The 27473-nt window shown below is 45.2% G+C and overlaps 1 protein-coding gene across 5 annotated transcripts in view; it reads left to right on the plus strand.

Annotated features, from left to right (window-relative positions):
• Nucleotides 1-1613: 1613 nt before the first annotated feature.
• The window catches only part of snph (syntaphilin), a 30904-nt gene continuing 5044 nt past the window's right edge, over nucleotides 1614-27473 (plus strand). The window contains exons 1-7 of one of the 5 annotated variants that reach the window (XM_033041720.1): nucleotides 1614-1758; nucleotides 5677-5747; nucleotides 14277-14427; nucleotides 16338-16456; nucleotides 20454-20518; nucleotides 22188-22394; nucleotides 24153-24302. In XM_033041720.1, coding sequence (XP_032897611.1) covers nucleotides 20484-20518; nucleotides 22188-22394; nucleotides 24153-24302 — 392 coding nt within the window. In that variant the 5' untranslated portion in view covers nucleotides 1614-1758; nucleotides 5677-5747; nucleotides 14277-14427; nucleotides 16338-16456; nucleotides 20454-20483. The remainder of the gene's footprint in view (nucleotides 1759-5676; nucleotides 5748-14276; nucleotides 14428-16337; nucleotides 16457-20453; nucleotides 20519-22187; nucleotides 22395-24152; nucleotides 24303-27473) is intronic. The other 4 variants (XM_033041719.1, XM_033041724.1, XM_033041722.1 and 1 more) reach the window with 4 other exon arrangements.

Raw genomic sequence — 27473 nt, forward strand, 5'->3', positions numbered from 1 at the left:
TGCTTGAGTTGATTATTAAAGATGTTATAGCAGCTCATTTAGGAAGCAGTGACAGGATCGTTCAAAGTCAGCATGGATTAATGAAGGGGAAATCATGTTTGACTAAACTTCTGAAATTTTTTGAGGATGTAACAAGTAGAATGGATAATGGAGAGCCAGTGGATGTGGTGTATCTTGACTTTCAAAAAGCCTTTGACAAGGTCCCACACAAGAGATTAGTGCGAAAAATTAGAGCACATAGTATTGGGGGTAGTGTATTGACATGGATAGAGAACTGGTTGGCAGACAGGAGACAAAGAGTAGGAATTTATGGGTCCTTTTCAGAATGGCAGGCAGTGACTAGTGGAATGCCGCAAGGCTCGGTGCTGGGACCCCAGTTGTTTACAATATATATTGATGATTTAGATGAGGGAATTGAATGTAACATCTCTGAATTTGTAGATGACACAAAGCTGGGTGGCGGTGTGAGGTACGAGGAGGATGCTGTGAGGCTGCAGGGTCACTTGGATAGGTTGGGTGAGTGGGCAGACGCATGGCAGATGCTGTATAATGTTGATAAATGTGAGGTTATCCACTTTGATGGCAAGAACAGCAAGGCAGATTATTATCTGAATAGTGTCAGATTAGGAGGAGGTGCAACGAGCCCTAGGTGTACATCAGTCACTGAAAGCAAGCATGCAGGTACAGCAGGCAGTGAAGAAAGTTAATGGCATGGTGGCCTTCATAGCGAGAGGATTTGAGTTTAGGAGCAAGGAGGTCCCACTGCAGTTGTACGGGGTCCTAGTGAGACCGCACCTGGAGTATTGTGTGCACTTTATGTCTTCTAATTTGAGGAAGGACATTATTGCTATTGAGGAAGTGCAGTGTAGGTTCACGAGGTTAATTCCCGGGATGGCGGGACTGACATATGATGAAAGAATGTGTCGACAGGGCATGTATTCACTGGAATTTAGAAGGATGAGAGGGAATTTTATAAACATATAAAATTCTTAAGGGATTGGACAGGGTAGATGCAGGAAAAATGTTCCTGATGTTGGGGGAGTCCAGAACCAGGGATCGCAGTTTAAGAATAAGGGGTAGGCCATTTAGGACTGAGATAATGAAAAACTTTCTCACCCAGAGAGTTGTGAATTTGGGGAATTCTCTGCCACAGAAGGGAGTGGGCTCCAATTCACTGGATGTTTTCAATAGAGAGTTAGATTTAGCTCTTAGGGCTAAGGGAATCAAAGGATATGGGGAAAGAGCTGGAACGGGGTACTGATTTTGGATGATAAGCCATGATCATATTGAATGGCGGTGCTGGCTCGACGGGCCGAATGGCCTACTCCTGCCCCTATTTTCGGTTTCTATCGCCCCTGAATCGTTACCAGTCGAGTCCCCACCCACCATTGTTTCATCTTGAATTTCTCCTCTCAATTCTCTTCGCCCATCCCCTCCTGTCCCTAATCTCCCCCTTCCCATCTAATTTACTTCCCACGCTGTGACCCTATCCTCTCACAGCACCCCTCCTCCCTCTCTCCCACCCTCACTGAGCCAAGGCTGTTGGTGACTCTCCGGTTGTGTACTGACGGGGTCTCTCTCTCTCCCTCTATATATATATGTGCCTCCCACCGGCGGCAGCGCACGCAGAGGCGGCGAGACGCACCTCCCCGACGCCATACTGGGGTTATTGGTGGGGGAGGAGGAGAGGAGTCGTTCCGATCAGAGCAAAGCCCATCGAAACGGGGCTCCCCCCCTGCACCGCCCTCAGTCCAGTCGGTAAGTGACCTACAGCGGTGAGAGTAACACTGACCCACACACTCACCCCATATACAGGATGCCAATGGTTATGGGCGGGGACGATGAACGGGGTCTCACCTGCTACATTTTTATTAAATGCATTTAAATGTTAGCTGCAGCGATGATCGGGGTGAGTTGGGAGTTGCAGGGGGGTGCATGTAGGTTGAAGGGAGCTTCCCTGGGGTTATCTAGGGTGGTGAACAGCAACCAGCTAGCGTTCAACCTGCTTCCGATACCGCAGTGCCTCTGCACCACTCAACTCGCTTGTTGAAACCTGCAGTTTCGGCTCTAAAACCCAGGGCACTCACTCGACAACATCACACCCACCGCTGCCACTCTCTCTCTATCTCTCTCTCCTCCAACAGCCTGCATTTAATCATACAATACTATTTGTTCGGACCTCGATACACATTTTTGTAAATTCTAAAACTTTGCCTGCCGTTATTTGTACTGGCCCATATATGAAACCCTCCAGCAAATTTTCCAGACACTTAGCAAATCGATGCTTGTGGTATCTTGTATGGGAAGGAATTGATTGCTATATATTCTAGCATTGACTCAGATGCAGTTCATTGGCTGTAAAACCCCTTGGGATGTCTGGAGGTTAGGCATTCACAGGGGAAATTCATTTTTCCTGCTGTAAACGCTGGACCTGCGTAAAAGATCCCTCGCACATATCTTCAGTGGACTGTGTTTGGTTGCACTACAGCTATGATCTTTGCTACAGACCTTGTTTTGATTCACACTATTGTTGTTACCTGGTATTGGCTGAAGAAGGGTTCCGACCTGAAATGTCACCTATTCTTTTTCTCCAGAGATTTATCTTCTGTCTATCTTTGGTGTAAACCAGCCTCTGCAGTTCCTTCCTGCACAATAATTTATTGTATGTTTGATTATTATATATTATTTTTGGTTTGGATATACAGCATGGAAACAGGCACTTTGGCCCGCAGAGTCCATGCCAACCATCGATCACCTGTTCACACTAGTTCTGTGTTATTCCACTTTCTCATTCACTCCCTACCCGCTGGGGGCAATTTCACAGAGGCCAATTGAACTCTACAAACCCACATGCCATTTGAAACACACGGCATTGGGGGTTCAGTATTGATGTGGATAGAGAACTGGCTGGCAAACAGGAAGCAAAGAGTAGGAGTAAACGGGTCCTTTTCACAATGGCAGGCAGTGACTAGTGGGGTACCGCAAGGCTCAGTGCTGGGACCCCAGCTATTTACAATATATATTAATGATCTGGATGAGGGAATTGAAGGCAATATCTCCAAGTTTGCGGATGACACTAAGCTGGGGGGCAGTGTTAGCTGTGAGGAGGATGCTAGGAGACTGCAAGGTGACTTGGATAGGCTGGGTGAGTGGGCAAATGTTTGGCAGATGCAGTATAATGTGGATAAATGTGAGGTTATCCATTTTGGTGGCAAAAACAGGAAAGCAGACTATTATCTAAATGGTGGCCGACTAGGAAAAGGGGAGATGCAGCGAGACCAGGGTGTCATGGTACACCAGTCATTGAAAGTAGGCATGCAGGTGCAGCAGGCAGTGAAGAAAGCGAATGGTATGTTAGCTTTCATAGCAAAAGGATTTGAGTATAGGAGCAGGGAGGTTCTACTGCAGTTGTACAGGGTCTTGGTGAGACCACACCTGGAGTATTGCGTACAGTTTTGGTCTCCAAATCTGAGGAAGGACATTATTGCCATAGAGGGAGTGCAGAGAAGGTTCACAGACTGATTCCTGGGATGTCAGGACTGTCTTATGAAGAAAGACTGGATAGACTTGGTTTATACTCTGTAGAATTTAGGAGATTGAGAGGGGATCTTATAGAAACTTATAAAATTCTTAAGGGGTTGGACAGGCTAGATGCAGGAAGATTGCTCCCGATGTTGGGGAAGTCCAGGACAAGGGGTCACAGCTTAATGATAAGGGGGAAATCCTTTAAAACCGAGATGAGAAGAACTTTTTTCACACAGAGAGTGGTGAATCTCTGGAACTCTCTGCCACAGAGGGTAGTCGAGGCCAGTTCATTGGCTATATTTAAGAGGGAGTTAGATGTGGCCCTTGTGGCTAAGGGGATCAGAGGGTATGGAGAGAAGGCAGATACGGGATACTGAGTTGGATGATCAGCCATGATCATATTGAATGGGGGTGCAGGCTCGAAGGGCCGAATGGCCTACTCCTGCACCTAATTTCTATGTTTCTGTTTCTATGAAACCGCACGCCATTTTGTGAGGAAACCCACGCGGTCAAAGGGAGAACGTGCAAACTCCACACAGACAGGATCGATCAGTGATCGCTGGCACTGTGAGGCAGCAACTTTACCAACCGCGACTCTGCTGCCCTCATTAATAATAATAATAATAATAATAATATCTTTTATTGTCATTGCACGTCAGTGCAACGAGATTTAGTATGCAGCTTCCAACCGATGTAAGAGAAAAGTAAAATAAATAAATAAGCTGTGTGACGTAACCATCCGAGGGAGACAGTCCAGGGGGGGCACTCAGCAGGGCCGGTTCAGAGCCGCTATAGCTCTGGGAATAAAGCTGTTTCTGAGTGGAGGTTCGGGCATAGAAGGCCTTGTAACGTCTGCCGGAGGGAAGTAGTTCAAACAGTCCGTTACAAGGGTGTGATGAGTCTTTATGGATGCTGACGGCCTTCCTGAGGCACCGTTGTGGTAGATGCCCTCCAAGGCTGGTAGCTGTGTCCCTATGATCCTCTGCACTCTGTGGACGACGCGCTGAAGAGCTCTCCTCTCCGCCTCCGTGCAGCTGAGATGCCACACAGAGATGCCATACGTTAATATGCTCTCTGTGGTGCAGCGGTAGAACGTTGTTAATCAGAAAGGAGTTTAGTTTAATTTAGAGATACAGCGGGGAAACAGACCCTTCGACCCACCGGGTCCACGTCAACCAGCGATCCCCGCATATTGACACTATCCTACACACACTAGGGACAATTTTTACATTTACCAAGCCAATTAACTTACAAACCTGTCTTTGGAGTGCGTTTAAGAAGGAAGGTAGACCAAAGTGCTGGAGAAACTCAGCGGGTGCAGCAACATCTATGGAGCGAAGGAAATAGGCAACGTTTCGGGCCGAAATCCTTTGGCCCGAAACGTTGCCTATTCCCCTATTTCCTTCGCTCCATAGATGCTGCTGCACCCGCTGAGTTTCTCCAGCACTTTTGTCTACCGTCTTTGGAGTGTGGCAGGAAACCAAAGATTTCCAGAGTTATGCCAGAGAAGCTAGTTGAGGCAGGTACAGTAACAATATTTAAAATACATTTGGTCAGGTACGTGGATGGGAAAGGTTTAAAGGTATATGGACCAAATGCAGGCAAATGGGACTAGTGCAGATGGGGCATCTTGGTCAGCATAGACGAGTTAGGCTGAAGGGTCTGCTGCCATGCTGTATGATTTGTTAACTATTATCTGTGTGCTGTTGCATTTAGAGGCCTGTGCTGTGTGGGTACATATGACAATTAAACACTCTCGACTCTCACTATAGAATAAAAGCCCAAACCCACCTGAGCCAAACGAGACCCAGGCCCAAAGATTTAGGGGCGGCACAGTGGCCCAGTAGTAGGGTTGCTGCCTTACGGCACTGGAGACCTGGGGTCGAGCCTGACTCCAAAGACATAAAGGCTTGTATGTTAATTGGCTTTGGTAATATTGTAAATTGTCCTTGGTGTGCAGGAAAGTGCTGGTGTACGAGGGGATCGCTGGTCGGCGTGGACTTGGTGGGTCTAAGGGCCTGTTTCTGTGCTGTATCACTAAAGCAAAGCATTTGGGCTCGCATCCTGATGAGAAAGACCCTCTGGTGTTACCTGAGGAAGTATAAAGGAAGGATTGCATCCTGAAACATCTCCTATCCATTCTCTCCACAGATGCTGCGTGATCTGCAAAGTTCCTCCATCACTTTGTGTTTCCCTGTCCAACACTTTTCTTTCAACCAATGGTGAGAAAAATAAGATTATCTGGTAATTTCATTATTGCTGTTTATAGTTAATTACTGTTCCACTTTAGTTTGACCACTCTTCAAACATGCAGTCAGGTGTTTAGGGATGGTCTAAGGTCACAGAAAGTTCTACATCAACTCTCATGAATGCTGCATTTGTCAGATACCCTGGGGCATTCCAATCCATTGTCTGTGGTAACACCCAAACTGCTGTGTTCTGCAACTGCAGCCATGAGCATCGGCATTGAACAGGGGGCTGCCTTCTCTCCTTTGAGAGACATTTCCATTGCTTGGCTTATGTGCATTAGTCGGGAGACCAAAACCTCAGTCTTAGCTCCTTGCTGATCTATAAGAGGCACTGCCTCAAACAGGGAGCCAGTATCATCAAGGACCCACACCATCCTGGCCACTCTTGCTATTGGGATGATGGTACAGGAGTCTGAAAACGGTGACCACATCTTCTAAAATACGTTCTTCCCAGCAACTGTCAGGCTCTTGAAGACTATAAACAATGGACTGTCGTTAGTTGCACTAAGGACTTCAGACTTCAAACTTTACCTTAGTTTAGTTTAAATACAACACGGAAACTGGTCCTTCAGCCCACCGAGCCCTCGCTGACCATCGATCACCTGCTCACACTAGTTCTATGTTATCCCACTTTCTTATCCACTCCCTTCACACTAGGGGCAATTTATAGTGTGCCAATTAACCTATAAACCTGCACGTCTTCGGGATGTGGGAGGAAATCCATGCGATCACAGGGAGAACATGCAAACTCCACACAGACAGTATCCGAGGTCAGGATTAAACCTGTGTCTCTGGCGCTGTGAGTCAGCAGCTGCACCACTGTATCAATATTGTGGGGGGGGGTTGTTGATTTAATTTTTTTTTAAATTATCTGTGGTACTGTTTTTGCAGGCTGTTATGCTACTGCAAATAAGAATTTAATTGTTCTTTTTTGTACATATGACAATTAAACACTCTTTGACTCTTGTTAGTGTTGTCAGCACTCTATACCTGCTACGACTGTATCCTGATGCGTTTGCTCCACTTTCTACATGTCCTGCAAAACCTCTTATGTTCAGACATAAATATAGCATTGGAGCACAGTGACTGACTCTTTGTGTGCTGGTCCTAGAAGAAGATTAATATAATTCAATACAATTGTTCCCCTTTTCTAAATCTATATCCACTATCTGTTGGCTTGTGTATGACTTGTTTATACTTGTGTAAAATATGATCTGCATTAATTGGATAGCACACAAACAAAACCTTTTCTCTGGATGTCGGTACGTGCGACAATAATAAGCCAATACCAATTCCAATTGTGACACTGAAGCAGGCTTTTGACCAACTATTGGTCTATGCTATTGTTTATGCTCCTCCTTCCCCCACATCAACAGTAAGTTTTAGACAAGCAAATCATTCCAGCTATAACAATGTAAAGTAATTAGTGAACTCAAAGTAGTGGTCACAGATTAGTCGTAAAGGTCTGGCAATTTAAACTGAGAGGAGCAGCTTCTTGTAGAAGCAAGGAACTGCAGATGCTGGTTTACAAAAAAAAAGTGCTGGAGTAACTCAGTGGATCAGGAGGAATGGATAGGTGACATTTTGGGTCAAGACCCTTCTTCATTGGAGTGTATTCACGGTTGTGAATGTTCATGGATGTGGATGGATGTCTACACAAGTTAATTGCATAGATTTCTGAGGTGATCAGGAATGTGTGGTGCGATGAGAAAAGGGAATTAAGGTAAAAGCTATTATGTCACCCAATATAATATAATGGGTGACTTCAATCTACATATAGATTGGGTGAATCAAATTGGCAGGGGTGCTGAGGAAGAGGATTTCTTGGAATGTATGCGGGATAGTTATCTAAATCAACATGTAGAGGAACCAACGAGAGAGCAGGCTATTTTAGACTGGGTATTGAGTAATGAGGAAGGGTTAGTTAGCAGTCTTGTTGTACGTGCCCCCTTGGGCAAGAGTGACCATAATATGGTTGAGTTCTTCATTAGGATGGAGAGTGACATTGTTAATTCAGAAACAATGGTTCTGAACTTAAAGAAAGGTAACTTTGAGGGTATGAGACGTGAATTGGCCAAGATTGACTGGCAATTAATTCTAAAAGGGTTGACGGTGGATATGCAATGGAAGACATTTAAAGACTGCATGGATGAACTACAAAAATTGTTCATCCCAGTTTGGCAAAAGAATAAATCAGGGAAGGTAGTACATCCGTGGATAACAAGGGAAATCAGGGATAGTATCAAAGCGAAGGATGATGCGTACAAATTAGCCAGAAAAAGCAGCATACCGGAGGACTGGGAGAAATTCAGAGACCAGCAGAGGAGGACAAAGGGCTTAATTAGGAAAGGAAAAATAGATTATGAAAGAAAACTGGCAGGGAACATAAAAACTGACTGCAAAAGTTTTTATAGATATGTGAAAAGAAAGAGATTAGTTAAAACAAATGTAGGTCCCTTGCAGTCAGAAACAGGTGAGTTGATCATGGGGAACAAGGATATGGCGGACCAATTGAATAACTACTTTGGTTCCGTCTTCACTAAGGAAGACATAAATAATCTGCCGGAAATAGCAGGGGACCGCGGGTCAAAGGAGTTGGAGGAATTGAGTGAAATCCAGGTTACCCAGGAAGTGGTGTTGGGTAAATTGAATGGATTAAAGGCCGATAAATCCCCAGGGCCAGATAGGCTGCATCCCAGAGTACTTAAGGAAGTAGCTCCAGAAATAGTGGATGCATTAGTAATAATCTTTCAAAACTCTTTAGATTCTGGAGTAGTTCCTGAGGATTGGCGGGTAGCAAACGTAACCCCACTTTTCAAGAAGGGAGAGAGAGAGAAAACGGGGAATTACAGACCAGTTAGTCTAACATCGGTAGTGGGGAAACTGCTAGAGTCAGTTATTAAAGATGGGATAGCAGCACATTTGGAAAGTGGTGAAATCATTGGACAAAGTCAGCATGGATTTACAAAAGGTAAATCATGTCTGACGAATCTTATAGAATTTTTCGAGGATGTAACTAGTAGCGTGGATAGGGGAGAACCAGTGGATGTGGTGTATCTGGACTTCCAGAAGGCTTTCGACAAGGTCCCACATAAGAGATTAGTATACAAACTTAAAGCACACGGCATTGGGGGTTCAGTATTGATGTGGGTAGAGAACTGGCTGGCAAACAGGAAGCAAAGAGTAGGAGTAAACGGGTCCTTTTCACAATGGCAGGCAGTGACTAGTGGGACCCCAGCTATTTACAATATATATTAATGATCTGGATGAGGGAATTGAAGGCAATATCTCCAAGTTTGCGGATGACACTAAGCTGGGGGGCAGTGTTAGCTGTGAGGAGGATGCTAGGAGACTGCAAGGTGACTTGGATAGGCTGGGTGAGTGGGCAAATGTTTGGCAGATGCAGTATAATGTGGATAAATGTGAGGTTATTCATTTTGGTGGCAAAAGCAGGAAAGCAGACTATTATCTAAATGGTGGCCGACTAGGAAAAGGGGAGATGCAGCGAGACCTGGGTGTCATGGTACACCAGTCATTGAAAGTAGGCATGCAGGTGCAGCAGGCAGTGAAGAAAGCGAATGGTATGTTAGCTTTCATAGCAAAAGGATTTGAGTATAAGAGCAGGGAGGTTCTACTGCAGTTGTACAGGGTCTTGGTGAGACCACACCTGGAGTATTGCGTACAGTTTTGGTCTCCTAATCTGAGGAAGGACATTATTACCATAGAGGGAGTGCAGAGAAGGTTCACCAGACTGATTCCTGGGATGTCAGGATTGTCTTATGAAGAAAGACTGGATAGACTTGGTTTATACTCTGTCGAATTTAGGAGATTGAGAGGGGATCTTATAGAAACTTATAAAATTCTTAAGGGGTTGGGCAGGCTAGATGCAGGAAGATTGCTCCCAATGTTGGGGAAGTCCAGGACAAGGGGTCACAGCTTAAGGATAAGGGGGAAATCCTTTAAAACCGAGATGAGAAGAACTTTTTTCACACAGAGAGTGGTGAATCTCTGGAACTCTCTGCCACAGAGGGTAGTCGAGGCCAGTTCATTGGCTATATTTAAGAGGGAGTTAGATGTGGCCCTTGTGACTAAGGGGATCAGAGGGTATGGAGAGAAGGCAGGTACGGGATACTGATCAGCCATGATCATATTGAATGGCAGTGCAGGCTCGAAGGGCCGAATGGCCTACTCCTGCACCTAATTTCTATGTTTCTATGTGATTAAATGATGAAGGAGGGTCAGCATTACAGGAATATCCACCTCTGATAGAAGTTCAGAAGTTTATAAAATTATGAGAGACATAGATAGGGTAGACAGTCAGAACTTTTTTCTGTGGTGGAAATGCCAAAGACTAGAGGACATAGCTTTAAGGTGAGAGGGGCAAAGTTTAATGAAGATGTGCAGGGCTAGTTTTTTTTTACAGAAGGCGGTGAGTGACTGGAACTTGCTGCCAGGGGTGGTGGTGGAGGCAGATAGGATACTGGCATTTAAGAGGCCATAACATCCCCATTTTTGTATATTTTTATTTAGTCATAGTGTTATGCAGTATAGAAACAAGCCCTTCGGACCAAGTTGCCCAAAATGACCAAGATTCCCCATGCACGTTAGTCTCGCCTGTCCGTGTTTGGCCCATATCCCTCTAAACTTTTCCTATCCTTGTAACTGTCCAAATGTCTTTTAAATGTTGTTATAATACCTGGGCTCAACTATCTCTTCCGGCAACTCATTCCATTTACTCACCACCTTATGTGTGGAAAAAGTTGCCCCTCAGTTTTCTATTAAATCTTTCCACTGTTACCTTAAACAATATATGTCCTGTTATTGATTCCCCTACTCTGGGTAAAATACTGTGTGATCACCCTATCTGTTCCCCTCGTGATTTTATGCACCTCAAGAAGATCACCCCTCAGATTCCTGCACTCCAAGGAATAAAGTCCTAGCCTGCCCAACCTCTCCCTATAGCCCAGACCATCAAGTTCATCCCTTTTAATGTTTCCATTTATTTTCAGGGTTGGGAGTCATTGGCTATGTCTGATATGTCTCACTGACCTACGCATTTCTTTTGAGTCATTTATTTTTATTACTAATATAGGTCGCCGGATTGTTATCCCAGTAAAATAAAAAATTACAGAACATTATCCAGGCCATAACTCACTTGATTTGTATTTTCTCAAATCCTTTATGTACGTACACATTATTGATGGTCTGCAAAGGCTTCTCTCTAAGATGGTGTCGACAGCCAGTCCTGTCTGACGACTAACCCAGGTTAGCTCTATGTCAACTTGTTTAACTAAGTCTCATTTCACACTGCAGCTTTGACATTAACTGGCAAAGACCCAGTGAGCATTAGACTATTGAAGCACCATGCACAACCCTAACTATAAGCTATAAAGTACTATCCATAAGCTAGGGTACTGTCTGATTCATCTCTACCCCATTGAGGACATTGGACTTTGTCTCTGGAACTGATGTGCTACAATGCTGAAAACTATTCTGCATTCTGTATCTTCCTCTTCCCGTAACCTATTGTACTTGAGTTTTACTTTTGAAGATACAGTGTGGAAACAGGCCCTTTGGCCCACTGAGTCCATGTTGACCGTTGATCACCCATTCACGCTAGTTCTATATTGTCCCACTTTCTCATCCACTCCCTACGCACAAGGCAATATGTAGAAGCCAATCAACCTACAAACCTGCATGCCTTGTGGGAGGTAACCGGAGCACCCAGAGGAAATCCTAGTGGTCACGGGTAGAACGTGCAAACTCCACACAGGCAGTATTCGAGGTAAGGATGGAACCTGGCTCCCTGGTGCTGTGGGGCAGTGGCTCTACCAGCTACACCGCTGTGCTGCCCAAACTAATTCATTGTTATCTTTTTTATGGTGTATCTGATCTGATTGGATAGCAGCTCAGTATGCGTGAAACATAAAACAAAACCACAACCCTATCTAGGCTTTGAACGTCAATGGACTTTGCGCTATGAGGGTTGCTCTATGTATTTTGGCTTGTACTATCATGATCTGGATTACCTGATTAATTGTATATTTATTTGTTGTATTGCTCCCTTTAACGTGCGTGTAAAGCTGCAGTAAGTAAGAATTTATTGTTACATAGGACAATTAAACGTTCTTGACCTATGACATTGTTTAGAGGCATTTTGATGGGTCTGTGTCATTCAATAAGTATAGCTTAGGAGTGGATTATTGACATAGGGACAAGGAATAAAAGGCATTTCATAACATAATCAAAAAAAGTTGGAGAAAAAAATGTGATAAATCCACACGGAAAAAAATAAATTTGAATCGTCCAATGGAGACGATTTTCAAATCTAACCTGGCTATGGCAACGTTAAGTGTCAAGAGTGCTTTATTGTCATTTGTCCCAGACAGAATGAAGTTCTTTCTTACAGCAGCACAACAGAATATGCAAACAAAGTACTCTATAAATAATAAAATAAGTGATAAAAGTTTATCTGTGAGTGTGTGTGAGTGTGTGCGTGTGTGCGTGCGTGTGTGTGTGTGTGGTCCAAGCAGTCCCTCCCCATCCTTTCTCCATAGAAACCCCACAGTAACTGCAAAGACCAGAGTGGTTCTACCTTGCCTTACGCCACTTGAAAGGCAAGCTTGGATCCCTCCCCTGAATGTTGGCTTTCTACGATGGTGGCACGCTCTAATAGAATATTCTTTTTTTTCCCCTAAAATAAGTGAAATAATGTCAAACTACCATGTTTCGATTTGACGATTTTGGTTGTTATTCTAGGCAATTCGATGATCTATTCAGTTACACATCGTCACATACAGTGACCACTTTGCTCTGAACCTCCCCCTTGTAAATCACTGTTGTAAATGTTGGCATCTTTCTATTGCATTTCCTTTATTAATGGCTGTTATTTATAGATAAGTATTTTATTAGGCTGATCTTGCTTCTGGGAGCTCCCTCGTTAGCTTCTCTTTCTCCAAATTCTTCTGTGGCACCTTGCCAGCAACTGCAAAGTGCCCTCTTTATCCTTCAGGGATATGAGATGTTCATTTAACTTCTGCCAATTCCATTAGCATGCTTCTCTTAATCTATTTCTTTATGTATCACGTTGGGATGTTATGTTACAGTTGTACAAGATGTTGGTAAGGCCACATTTGGGGTATATTGTTCAGTTTTGGCCAAGGTGCTATTGGGAAGATGTTGTTAAGCAGGAAAGAGTGCAGAAACGATTTACGCGGATGTTGGCAAGAAAGTGATGTTTAAGAGGCCGTTACGTCCTGATCAAGGTCCTGCGCTGTAGAGCATTATTCCACGGAGCGTAGGATGAGCGGTGATCTGATAAACGTGTACAAAATCATGAGAAGAATAGGTAGAGGAGATGCACAGAGTATTGTACCCAGAGTAGGGAAATTAAGAACCAAGAGACAAATGTTTAAGATGAGAGGGGAAAGATTTAATAAGAACGTGAGGGACAACCTTTTCACACACAGAGTGGGAGGTATAAGGAATGAGCTGCCTGAGAAGGTAGTTGAGGCAGATGCTATAACAACATTCAATACATCTGGACAGGTACATGGATAGGAAAAGTTTAGAGGTTTTGTGGGCAGGTGGGACCAAAGTGGATGAGGCAGCTTGTTCGGCATGGTCAAGTTTTTTAGTTTAGAGATGCAGCGTGGAAACAGGTCCTTCAGCCCATTGAGTTGGTGCAGACCAACAATCACCTGTACACTAGTTCTATCCAACACATTAGGTATCATTTACAGAAGCCAATTAACCTACAAAGCTGCACATCTTTGGAATGTGGGAGGAAACTGGAGCACCCGTAAAAAAACCCACGTGGTCACAGGGAGAACATACAAACTCCACACAGACATCACCTGCAGTCGGGTCTTTGGCGCTGCAAGGCAGAGACCCAACCCTACTGTTGTGCCGCTCTAAGTTTGGCACCTCTGTTATTCAGATAGATTTCCGAAGAGTATTTCATAAAGTCCTTCAAAACTGCAAGCATAGGCTAAAAGGAAATTATAACAAAATATTAGCAGGAGACAGAGGGTCAAGATAACGTAAAGGAAGTCAAACTGGCAGGATTAGCTTGAAACTCTCTCTTCTCCCCTTCCCTATCAGGTTAGAGGTACAGAGGTGTGAAAACGCACACCTCCAGATTCAGGGACAGTTTCTTCCCAACTGTTATCAGACCACTGAACCATCCTATCACCAACTACTGTAGAAAGTGGTCCTGACCACTCATCTATCTCGTTGGAGAATCTCAGGCTATCTTTAATCAGACTTTACTGGACTTTATCTTGCACTATACTGTATCCTGTATCTGTACACTATGGGCGGTTTGATTGTAATCATGTATAGTTTTTCCGCTGATTGGATAGCATGCAACAAAAAGGCTTGACATTAACCTAAACTAAACTGGGGAAATTACAAGAGATGATGTATGACTCAACGACAGTGACTAACTGAGCAAACTGTTGTTTTGTTGTTTCCAACAGTAATCCCTCCTTCTCTCCACAGCCCAGGTGGAAGGATGTCCATTTTGTCTGCTGACTCTCCCGTTTCAGCTCAGTCACCGTGATGGGATGAGTGATTAAAGTTCATTATTCTGTGCCCCACAACCAGCTACTTGGGGACAGAGGAAAGCAGCCGCCACATTCCCCAGTACAAGGTCAGAGACATCCTATTCCCACTCTCTCATTGCAAGCTCAGGGGTCATTGAGTTGGGAAAGAGTGGAGACTGGGGTCTACGAGGATGTCGCCAGGACTCTAGGGTCTGAGCTACAGGGAGAGGTTGGGCAGGCTAGGACTTTATCCCTTGGAGCCTAGGAGGCTGAGGGGTGATCTTACAGAGGTGTATAAAATCATGAGTTCAGTTTAGTTTATTCTCATGTGTTCCGAGGTAGTCAAAGGCTTTTGTTGCATGCTAACCATTCAGCGGGAAGACAATCCATGATTTCAATCGAGCCATTCACAGGGTACATATACGTAAGGGAATGAAGTTTAGTGTGAGATAAAGCCAGTAAAGTCCGATCAAAGATAGTCCGAGGGTCATCGATGGGGTAGATAGTGGTTCAGGACTGCGGTTGGTGATAGGGGATGGTTCAGTTGTCTGATAACAGCTGGGAAGAAACAGTCCCTGAATTTTGAGGTATTTGGAGGTGTGTGTTTTCACACTTCAGTACCTCGTGCCTGAAGGGGAAGAGAGAAGAGAGAGTTTCAAGCTAATCCTGCCAGTTTGACATTTTGTGGACCAATGGGCCTGCTCTATATGTTCTATATGTGTTTTGTATTTATTTTGGAATGTTCATGAGTTGAACCAACAACACCTCTGTGACTAAAGCTAAATGGGCCAAAATGAGCCAACATTCCAAGATATTAATAATCAGACCAGTGCAGAGCTTGCACTGTAAATGTATAAGGCATTGTGAGCTTTAGGCCGTTGCTGCCTCTGCAGTAAGTCGTAATAAGTCATTTGTACAGCCTCCCACATAATGCTTTAATAAGATGCTTACTCATCAAGTACGAAGCTGTACCAAGTGCGCTAAGACAGTTAAATTACATTAAGAATTTAAATTTACAACTTTAAATACCAGAACTGGAGAGTGGTGGGCAGTGTGTGAATATTTAATTGTAGTCCAAAGTCACTGGTAACAGGGCAAACCATTTCCAATGTGGCACTGTGGCGCAACTGGTAGAGCCGCTGACTCGCATCGCTAGAGACCCGGGTTCGATCCTGATCTCAGGTGCTGTCCATGTGGAGTTTGCACGTTCTCCCTGTGACTGCATTGGTTTCCTCTGGGTGCTCCAATTTCCCCCACATCCCATATGTTTAGTGAATGGATATGAAACTAGTGTGAATGGGTGGTCGATGGTCGGCATTGACACAGTGGGCTGAAGGGCCTGTTTCCATGCTGCTTCTTTCAATCAATTCAATCATGCAGTGTCTACATACATCTGTGATTGTGATTAATTTGAATCCTGAGACATTGCACCAAGATCAGGATTGAAGATTGCAATATTTGTCACTCTGCTTGTTCTCATAAGTTATAGAAGCATAATTATGCCATTCGAGTCAACTCCGCCATTCATTCACAGCTGAATTGTATTTCCCTCTCAATTCAATTCTCCTGCCTTAAAAATAGGCTTGGCTTCCGCAACTGCCTGTGACAATGAATTCCACAGATTCACCACCCTTTGGCTACAGATATTCCTCCTCGTCTCCTTTCAAAATGTTCGTCATTTTTTCTGAGTCTATGCCCTCTGGTTCTAGATTCTCCCACTAGTGGAAATATTCTCTACATCCACACTCTCCAGGTCTAATAGAAGGGACCCTCTCTTTCCAACATCAGAGGCAAATCTAGCCTTCATGCACCACACTCATTGCAAACCATGCTACAAATTACCCAGGGAGCAAACACAGCACTGAATCAACATGCTCAATCCTTTCATCCCCCATGGGTGCTGAAAGCAGACAACCCCATCTCAGCTGAGAAGCTTGTTTTAACATGTACATTTACTCTTGGGTATGTCTGGTAACAGCCAACTTCCTGAGGGACTGTGGTTATATTCCCTTAACAGGTGGGACATTTTAGAACTCCAGGCTGCAGTCGGCGACCGTCAACATGAGGACAATGGATTGTCTTTGTCAGCCCAACACCAGGGGCTAAGGTCGGGAGAAAAGCACGAGCCTTGGTAAGGTGAATTAACATTATATGTGCTCTGCAGCAAATGGTTGACAGATGTGACCAGGTGCAGTTCCTTCTCGTCTAATGATACAGCTCAGAGGAAGGCCATTCAGCCCTCTGCTCACTGCTTGTAAAAGTGATCCAATAGCATTAACACCCTCCATTGAGCCAGAGAAAATCATATCCAAGTTTGTCCAACCTCTCCTTATAACTATTGATCTCTAATCTAGGCAGCATCCTGGCGAACCTCTTCTGCACCCTCTCAAATGTCTCCACATCCTTCCTGTAATGGGGTGACCAGGCATTGAAGAGACTTTTGGATATTTCAGGGAATGGAGGGATATAGATTATATGTAGGCGATAAGGATTAGTCTTGACGTCATGTGTAGGAAGCAACTGCAGATGCTGGTTTATACCAAAGATAGACACAAACTGGTGGAGTAACTCAGCAGTTCAAGCAGCGTCTCTGGAGAAATGGAATAGGCGATGTTTCGGGTCTGAAGAAGGGCTCCGACCCGAAACGTCGCCTATTCCTTTTCTCCAGACATGCTGCCTGACTCGCAGATGTACTCCAGCATTTTGTGTTCATCCGGTCTTGGCATTATGCTCACCACTGGCGTTGTGGGCTGATGGGGCTGTTCCTAAGCTGTACTGTTCTATGTATTAGCTGTAAACAGTACTCCAAATGCAGCCGAACCAGTCCTGTAAAGCTGCAACATGACTTCCTGACTATTATACTCAACGCCCTGATTGATGAAGACAGGCACACTACGTGTCATTATTGCCATCCTATCTACTTGTATCACCGCTTTCGGGTAATATGTAAAACTATGAGAGGCCTACAGGGTAGGAAGCTAGAGTCTTTTTTATCAAATACAAGCGGGCACATCTTAAGGTGAGAGGGGGGAAGTATAAAGGAGACGTATGGGACAGGTTTTTTTTACACTGAGGGTGGTGAGTCCCTGGAATGCGCGGCCATGTCTATTGGTGTCGGCAAATACGATAATGGCATTTAAGTTCAAGTTCAAGTTCAAGTGAGTTTATTGTCAGGTGTCCCTGTATAGGACAATGAAATTCTTGCTTTGCTTCAGCACACAGAACATAGTAGGCATTTACTACAAAACAGATAAGTGTGTCCATATACCATATACCACTGCAATGCACTGTATGTGGGGGTTAGTGGGTCCTCCATCGCCCGTCTCCAGATGGTACAGAATGCAGCTGTACGTCCTTTAACTGGCACACGTAAACATGAGCACATTTCGCACATTTTAGCCTCACTCCACTGGTTGCCTATTCAGTTTAGGATCCATTTTAAAATTCTTTTATTTGCTTTTAAATCCCTGAATGGTCTTGCCCCGCCCTACCTATCTGAGCTTCTACACCCTTATACACCCGCCCACTCTCTCAGGTCAGATAATCAGCTGCTCCTGAGTGGGCCTAAAACTAAGCGGAAGCTCAGAGGGGACCATGCCTTTGCTGTGTCGGCACCCAATTTATGGAACGATCTGCTTTTTTGATTGCTTTTATTGCGTGGCTATTATTTTTACTCATGTTTTATGTCTTTTAATTTATTGTTGTATTTCATATGTAATTTTTGCGCCTTATGTGAGCTGTTATGTTATGTTCTGTTATGTTGTCTGTTTATGATGTCTTGTTTATTCTTCTGTACAGCACTTTGGTCAACATTGGTTGTTTTAAAGTGCTTAACAAATAAAGTTGGATTGGATTGGATAATATAAATATATACACACATGAATTAATAAACTGATAAAGTGCAAATAACAGAAAATGGGTTATTAATAATCAGAGTTTTGTCCGAGCCAGGTTTAATAGCCTGATGGCTGTGGGGAAGTAGCTATTCCTGAATCTGGTTGTTGCAGTCTTCAGGCTCCTGTACCTTCTACCTGAAGGTAGCAGGGAGATGAGTGTGAGGCCAGGATGGTGTGGGTCTTTGATGATACTGCCAGCCTTTTTGAGGCAGCGACTGCGATAAATCCCCTCGATGGAAGGAAGGTCAGAGCCAATGATGGACTGGGCAGTGTTTACTACTTTTTGTAGTCTTTTCCTCTCCAGGGCGCTTAAATTGCCGAACCAAGCCACGATGCAACCGGTCAGCATGCTCACTACTGTGCACCTGTAGAAGTTAGAGAGAGTCTTCCTTGACAAACCTTGACAAGGAGTCTTTTGGTTGGGCACATGCATATACAAGGAATGGTGGGTTATGGATCATGTACAGGCAGATGAGGTTAGTTTAACTTGGCATAATGTTCGGTCGGCACAAACATTGTGGGCCGAGGGGCTTGTTGCTATGCTGTACAGTTTTATGTTGCAAGAGAAAGTGATAGGGTCGAGGAGAGAATATCTGGTAACACAAGGACTCTCAAGCAAGGGCAATAACTGAGCTGAATGTAAATTGTCTAATCTATTACCAGCAACTCAAAGCGCAGGAGTAATTCAGTGGGTCAGGCAACATCTGTGGAGGATGTGGATATGCGACATTTTGGGTCAGGCACATAGTTATTTTATATTTCTAAGGGCAGCACAGTGGAACAGCTGATAGAGATGCTGCCTCACTGTGACAGAGACCTGGGCTTGATCCTGCGTATGGATGCTGTCTGCGTGGAGTTTTCACATTTTCCGTTACTACGCGGGTTTCCTGGCGCTCCTGTTTCCTCCTACATCCCGAAGACAAGCGGGTTTGTAGTTTAAATAGCTTCTGTAAATTGCCCCTCGCATGTAGGAAGTGGCTGAGAAAGTGGGATAACATAGAACTAGAGTAAACGGTTGATCGATGGTCAATGTGGGCCGAAGGGCCTGTTTCCATGTTGTATCTTTAAACTTAACTAAATATTCACAATTGGTATCTGTTGTCATTATTAGTACCAACATTTGTTGAGAGGGATACCTCTAGTTTCCCTCTCCCATGACTTGGTCTGAAGAAACGTCTCGACCCGAAATGTCACCTATTCCTTTTCTCCAAAGAGTGTAAACCAGCATCAGCAGTTCCTTCCTGCACACTTGACTGTCCATTCACAGTTACCCCTGAGAGTATGATCAGAGGCTTCCTGTCCTTTAATATTTATTCTGCAAAGGGTGGGATTCATTGCAAAGTGGACTGATGTGTAAGGATGTGATGTTGGGGAAGCCAAATGAGGCAGGTGGGACTAGTGTAGATGGGAACATGTTGGTCACTTTGGGCAAGTTGGGCCGAAGGGCCTGTTTCCATGCTGTGTGACTCCATGATTATCTTACTGAACCAGACTCTGCTTTATTCTGGAGCACCGTACTTATAAAGACACCGTTTTACTCGATCTAGCCTAAAGGGAGAAGGGAAAGAGATTTATCAGTGCATGAATTATGTGATCTGGCTTGGGTGATTCTGGTCTGAGTGATTGGGTGTTTCTGTTGCCTGGAAACAAGAGGCTGTTGACTGTTTTGTTCACCTCCTGCCAGTCACTCAGCACTGGGGTAGATGTTTGGAATTCTAAAAGGGAGTTGGCAGCATTCCTGCTGGCATTCCACTTGCACTAAAGCAATTGCAGTCGGTTCAATTCAGAAAGGCGTTTAATCTTTGTAGATATTTCACTTCTTTTAAACATTGGAAATAAATACATTCCATGGCAGTTAAATTTTAAATGGACACTGAGCTTGGAACTGCTGAATCATCGAAGCTTCCATCTCGGGCGAAGGTGATGTGGTCTCTGGTTTACTTTAGAGATACAGAACGGAATCAGGCCCTTCGGCCCACTGAGTCCACACCGACCGGCAAACATCCTGTACACTAGCACTATCCCACACACTAGGGGCAATTTACAATTTTGCAGAAGCCAATTAACCTACAAACCTGTGTGTCTTTGGAATGTGGGAGCACCCAGAGATTGTGGTCTACAGTGCATTCAGAAAGTATTCAGACCCCTTCACTTTTTCCACATTTTGTTACATTACAGCCTTATTCTAAAAATGATTAAATTCAAGCCTTTTCAACATGGATCTTCTGCTTTTCCAGGTTGCCTGGAAGTTCCCAGCAGTGAGCCCCATGTCAGGATCAGGAAGAAGACCACCAGCACGGAGGTACACCACTCCACCACTACTGCTCATCACTTATGCTTCAATGAAGTGGGCAGTCTGAGGCTGACCTGATGGAGATCGAAAGAATTTGGCAGAGTAGATGCTGAGACAACATGTTTAATTGCAAGAGATGCCAGGTGGAACAGTGATGCAGTGGGTAGTGCTACTACCCAACCGCCCAGAGACCCGGGTTCAATCCTGAGCTTGGGTATAGACTTTAGCGATACAGCGTGAAAACGCCCACCCGAGTCTGCGCCAACCAGCGATCACCCCGTACATTAGCACTAACCTACACACTTGGGACAATGTACAGAAACCAATTAACCCACAAACCTGTGTGTCTTTAGAGTGTGGGCGGAAACCAAAGCACCCATAGAAAATGCAAGCGGTCACAGGGAGAACGTACAAATTCTATACAGACAGCACCCGTAGTCATGATTGAACCAGGGCCTCTGGTGTTGTAAGGCAGCAACTCTACCGCTGTGCTACTGTGCCAGCCTGAATGATACTTTATCATATCAGGCTCCAATGGTACTTTATTGTCACGTGTACCAAGGTACACTGAAATATCTTTTTTGCATACAATTCAGTAAAAATGTAGATCTGATCATTGAGTTTGCCGATGACATGAAAGTTGGCAAGATTGTGGATGGGGGAAAAGATTGTGAAATGATAAGATAGCCCATAGATCAGTTACAGATATTGGCAGAGAATCGGCAGATGGAGTTTAACCCAATCATGTTTGAGGTGTCGGGTGGGGATATGACAGATACCTGTAGAGCGATCACATGAATAGTCACTTGTCAGTGTGGATGGGAAGAGATGGTGTTGGCAGCTTCAAGAATCAAGAGTGTTTAATTGCCATACGTACCAAAATAAAACAAATAAATTGTTACTTGCAGCAGCACAATATGTAAATAAACGTAGAACTCAGTAGAAAACATTAAACCAACAAAAAGTTCAATAAATTAAAACAAAACCCAATTTAGTGCAAAGACAAAAACAAAGCCTGAAGTCCTTAGCTTTTTGGGGTGAAATAGCTATTTGAACAAGTAACTGCAGATGCTGGAATCTTAAGCAAAATACAAAGTGCTGGAGGAACAGCGGGTCAGGCAGCATCTGTGCAGGGAATGGTCAGATGACCCGTCTTCAGTTTGAAGTGGAGTCCCGACCTGAAATGTTGACTGTCCACTTCCCTCCTTAGATGCTGTCTGACCCGCAGTTGCTGGAGGAACTCGGTGGGTCAGGCAGCATCTGTGGGGGGAAATGTAGAAGAAACTTGCTCTAGAATAGCTACAGCTTGACATTCCGCCCAGCCTCCCTACATCCAGGAGACACAAGAGATGACGCGGCCTGCGGAGTCCACGCCAATTGTTGATCAGCTGTTCACACTCATTCTATGTTGCCCCACTTTCTCATCCACTCCTACAAATCAAGTGCAATTTATAGAGGGCTGATTAAATTGCAAACCCGCACGTTTTTGGGGTGTGGAAGGAAACTGGAGCAGCCAGGGGGAGAATGTGCAAAGTCCACACGGACATCAGCTGAGGTGAGGATCTAGACCGGAGTGCAGGTTGGGTTTGGTTTGGTGTCTGTGCAGAAACTGGATGATCTGTGTGGACGGCGAGCGGGTTTGACTGAGCTTCTGACGCATTCTCTCCCCTGCATGCAGTCGGGGCCTCCATGGAAGGACTGGCTTCTCCCTGTTCAAGTCGGCGCTGAGCCCGAGTGCAGGGCAGCAGGAGATGCAGCCGCTGCTGACGCGGCCCAGACGGACCTCCCCGCCGGTCGGACGGCTTGAAGCCTGCGCCAACTCCTCGCTCAGCAGCAGCAGCAACTCCGGCTCCTACAAGGGGAGTGACAGCAGCCCCACACCCAGGTAACCCAGGGAGATGACAGCCCGCCCACACATCCATCCGCCCACCAAGCCCAGCCGCCCACCCACCCATCGCTTGACCAGGTGGAATGGTTGATGGCATTTAATACAGAAAAATGCGAGGTGTTGCATTTTTGGGAATCTAACATGGGCATGACCTACACGGTGAATGGTAGGGCTCTGTGGAGTGGTATAGAACAAAGGGATCTAGGAGTGCAGGTATATATTTCCTTGAAAGTGGTGTCACAGGTAGATAGGGTGGTCAAAAAGGCTTTTGGCACTTCGGCTTTTGTCAGTCAGAGTATTGAGTTGGGACATTATATCTCAGTTGTACAACATGTTGGTGAGGCTGCACTTGGAGTATTGTGTTTAGTTTTGGTAACACTGCTATAGAAAGGATGTTCCTCAGATGGAAAGAGTGCAGAGAACATTTCCGAAGATGTTGTTGGGACTAGAGGGCCTGAGTTATAGGGAGAGGTTGAGCAGGCTAGGGCTTTATTCCTTGGAGAGCAGAGGCTGAGGGAGATCATGAGGGTGAATGCACAGTCGTTTACCCAGGGTAGGGGAATGACAAACCAAAGGAAATGGATTTGTGAGAGGTGGGAAGATTTAATATGAACCTGAGGGGCGACCTTTTTCACACAGGCATATGGAATGAGCTGCCAGAGGAGGTAGTTGAGGCAGGTACTATAACAGCAGTTGAAAGACATTTGGACTGGTGGATGGATAGAAAAGGTTTAGAGAAATATGGGCCAAAGGCAGACAAATGGCACGAGCATTGATGGGGCATTTTGATCAACATGGATGAGTTGGGCCGAAGTGTGTTTCCATGCTGTACGATTCTATGACTCTGTTTTTCATTGAGATTGTTTGAGAGTAAAATAATCTATCCGGCCCTTACTCTGTTAACCTTAATGGAATCTTTCAATGCATGGATAAGGCTTCCAATTCAGAAGTACTTCTATGTCTGAAAGGTAGACAAAAATGCTGGAGAAACTCAGCGGGTGAGGCAGCATCTAAGGAACGAAGGAATAGACGACGTTTCGGGTCGAGAACCTTCTTCTGTAAAATACTTGGCATTGCCTCACAGCTCCAACGATGCAGGTTCACTCCTGACCCGGGATGCTGACTGTGCAGAGTTTGCACATTCTCCCTGTGACGGCATGGATACCCTCTAGGTGCTTTGGTTTCCTCCCACGTCCCGAAGTCATGAGGATATAAGTTAATTGGCTGCTGTAAGTTGCCCCCAGTGTTTCGGTGAGGGGGAGTTGATAGGAATTTGGAGAGAATGGGTTAGAGGGGATATTAGGACCAGGGAGCCAGCATCGACTTGTTGGTCCGAAATTACTTCCTTCACTGCTTGAGATAGAGAAACGATCTTCGGAAACGGTAGACATTCAGAACTTTGACCCAGGCTGGAAATGTCAAATACTGGAGGGCGTAGCTTTATGGTGAGAGGGGCAAAGTTGAAAGAAGATGTGCGGGCAAGTATTTTACACAGAGGTGCTGGTGCCTGGAATGCACTGTTGGGTGGTGGTGGAGGTAGACAAAATAGTGGCATTTAAGAAGCTTTTCAATCGGCACAAGGATTTGCAGAGAATGGAGGGAGATGGGTGACGTGCAGGCAGATGAGATGAGTTTAACTTGTACATTGTGTGCCGAAGGGCTTGTACCTGTGCTATGCTGTTGTGTGTGTTGTGCATGACTTCTCCATTCTGCCTCCCGTCCTCTAAGGCGTTTGGTTGTGAACTCCCTCTGCAGACGTTCCAGCAAGTATTCCTCATGCAGCGAAAACCATGGCATCAAGCCCCCGACCCCTGAGCAGTACCTGACCCCACTGCAGCAGAAGGAGGTGTGCATCCGACATCTGAGGGCAAAGCTAAAGGAGACGGAGGAAAAGCTGGATGAGAGGTAGGGTTGTGTGTGGGAGAAGGGAGATGGGTGGTGCAGGGGACAGCCAAGGGCAGGTCATCACTTACTCACGGCTGGTCAATTTAGGTTTAGGTTTATTATTGTCACATGTACCGAGATACAGGGAAAAGCTTTGTTTGCATGGTGTCCAAACAGATCAGATAATACTGTTCATACCTCTCCCTATAACTCGAGCCCACAAGCCTTGGTAATATTCTGGTGAATCTCTCTTGCACCCTTTCCAACTTAATAACGTTCTTCATATAGCTGGGTGACCAGAACTACACTCAGTACTCCAAGTGTGGTCTCATCAACGACTTGTACAGCCCAACTTTTGTATTCAAGCGCCAGACACCCGGGCAGGTTCCTGACTATGGGTGCTGTCTGTACAGAGAATGTACACTCTCCCTGAGAGGCTGTGACCCATGGGTTTTCTCTGGGTGCTCCGGTTTCCTCTTACATTCCGAAGACATACATGATTGTAGGTTAATTTGCTTTGGTAAAAAGTGTTCCTAGTCATAAGGCGGGTCAGGGCGGTGAGTACTTAAATCGGGCGGGGGGCTTGTTTTCACAGAGGCACGGGACCGTTGGAGACAGTGGAGGAGGGTGCGGGGCTTTTACCAAAACCCGTAACGTTCCACGCTCCATAGGGAGGGTTCTGGTGGAAGCCGCTGATTGGCGGAAGCAGACTAGAGGAAGCAGCTGATTGGGTGCAACCTCAGGTTAGCATTTCTGCTTTCTGGTTAAAGGTACAGTGCTTTAGTAAAGGTACAGTGGGCTAAAGGTACAGTGCTTTTTGTTTATATAATAAAGGTGCAGTTTAAAGGGCAAGAGGGAGCAGCTGCTTGTGTCAGATACCTGCTGATTTCTCCCAGCAGTTTCTATTGTATTATACTGGTATCGGATCCAGGGTAAGGCGAGAGAATGACAGTCAGAGCAGTGTACTGTTCTGGATGTCAGATGTGGGAGGTCATGGTGTCGGATGGCCCTCCAGACGTCCACATCTGCACCAGATGCAGCGAGATGGGGCTCCTAAGGGACCGTATTAGGTTCCTGGAGCAGCAGCTCGATGACCTCTGTCTGGTTAGGGAGAGTGACGAGGTCATAGAGGGGAGTTATAGGGAGGTGGTCACTCCAAAACCACGGGAGAGAGACATGTGGGTCACGCTAAGGAAGGGCAAGGGGCAGAGGCAGGAACGAGGGAGTACTCCAATGTCGGTACACCTTGCAAATAAGTACTCCTGTTTGAGTACGGATGGGGGTGGCAGCCTACCCGGGGGTAGCAACAGCGGACGGGCCTCCAGCATAGAGACCGCCCCTGTTGCTCCGAAAGGTAGGGAAAAAAAGAAGAGGGCAATTGTAATTGGGGACTCTATTGTTAGGGGGTCGGATAGGCGTTTCTGTGGACGCAGTCGGGAGACCAGGATGGTGGTCTGCCTCCCTGGTGCCAAGGTCTCGGACGTGTCTCAACGCATCCAAGATATCCTGAAATCAGAGGGAGAGGAGCCTGAGGTCGTGGTACATATTGGTACAAATGACATAGGTAAAAAAAGTGAAGAGGTCCTGAAGGGAGGATTTAGGGAGTTGGGAGGAGAGTTAAGGAAAAGGACCAAAAAGGTAACAATCTCAGGATTACTGCCTGTACCACGCGACAGTGAGAGTAGGAATGGAGCGATGTGGAGGATAAATGCGTGGCTGAAAGACTGGTGCAGAGGGCAGGGATTCAAGTTTCTGGATCATTGGGACTTCTTTTGGGGAAGGTGGGACCTGCACAGAAAGGATGGGTTGCACTTGAACCTGAGGGGGACCAATATCCTGGCGGGGAAATTTGCAAAGGTCACTGGGGAGACTTTAAACTAGAATGGTTGGGGCGAGGGACTCAAATAGAGAAAGCTAGTAGACAGAATGGGAGGCAGGAAGCAGAAAAGGGAAGCACTCGGACACAAGAGGAGAAAGAAAAAAAAGGAAATAAACAGAGAAGAAGAGACGGGGGGTTTCTTAAATGTGCATATTTTAATGCTAGGTGCATTGTAAGAAAGGTGGATGAGCTTAGAGTCTGGATAGACACCTGGAAGTATGATGTTGTGGCGATCAGTGAAACATGGTTGCAGGAGGGCTGTGATTGGAAACTAAATATTCCAGGATTTCGTTGCTTCAGGTGTGATAGAATTGGAGGGGCAAGAGGTGGAGGTGTTGCATTGCTAGTCAGGGAAGATATTACAGCAGTGCTTTGGCAGGATAGATTGGAGGGCTCATCTAGGGAGGCTATTTGGGTGGAACTGAGAAGTGGGAAAGGTGTAGCAACACTTATAGGGGTGTATTACAGACCGCCAAATGGGGAACGAGAATTGGAAGAGCAAATATGTAAGGAGATAGCAGATATTAGTAGTAAGCACAAGGTAGTGATTGTGGGAGATTTCAACTTTCCACACATAGACTGGGAAACACATTCTGTAAATGGGCTGGATGGTTTGGAGTTTGTAAAATGTGTGCAGGATAGTTTTTTGCAGCAATACATAGAGGTACCTACTAGAGGAGGGGCAGTGCTGGACCTCCTGTTAGGAAATGAGACGGGACAGATGGCGGAGGTATGCGTTGGGGAGCACTTCAGGTCCAGTGATCACAATACCATTAGTTTCAATATAATTATGGAGAAGGTCAGAACTGGACCTAGGGTTGAGATTTTTGATTGGAGAAAGGCTAACTTTGATGAGATGCGAGATGATTTAAAAGGAGTGGACTGGGACATTTTGTTTTATGGGAAAGATGTAGAAGAGAAATGGTGGACATTTAAAGGGGAAATTTTAAGAGTACAGAATCTTTATGTTCCTGTTCGGTTGAAAGGAAACAGTAAAAATTGGAAAGAGCCCTGGTTTTCAAGGGAAATTGGACATCTTGTTCAGAAAAAGAGGGAGATCTACAATAATTATAGGCAGCATGAAGTAAATGAGGTGCTTGTGGAGTATAAGGAATGTAAAAAGAATCTTAAGAAAGAAATTAGAAAAGCTAAAAGAAGATATGAGGTTACTTTGGCAAGTAAGGTGAAAGTAAATCCAAAGGGTTTCTACAGCTATATTAATAGCAAAAGGATAACGAGGGATAAAATTGGTCCATTGGAGAAACAGAGTGGGCAGCTATCTGCAGAGCCAAAAGAGATGGGGGAGATATTGA

Source organism: Amblyraja radiata, chromosome 23 (genome assembly GCF_010909765.2).
Source record: "Amblyraja radiata isolate CabotCenter1 chromosome 23, sAmbRad1.1.pri, whole genome shotgun sequence".
In the NCBI taxonomy this organism is placed as follows: Eukaryota; Metazoa; Chordata; class Chondrichthyes; order Rajiformes; family Rajidae; genus Amblyraja; species Amblyraja radiata.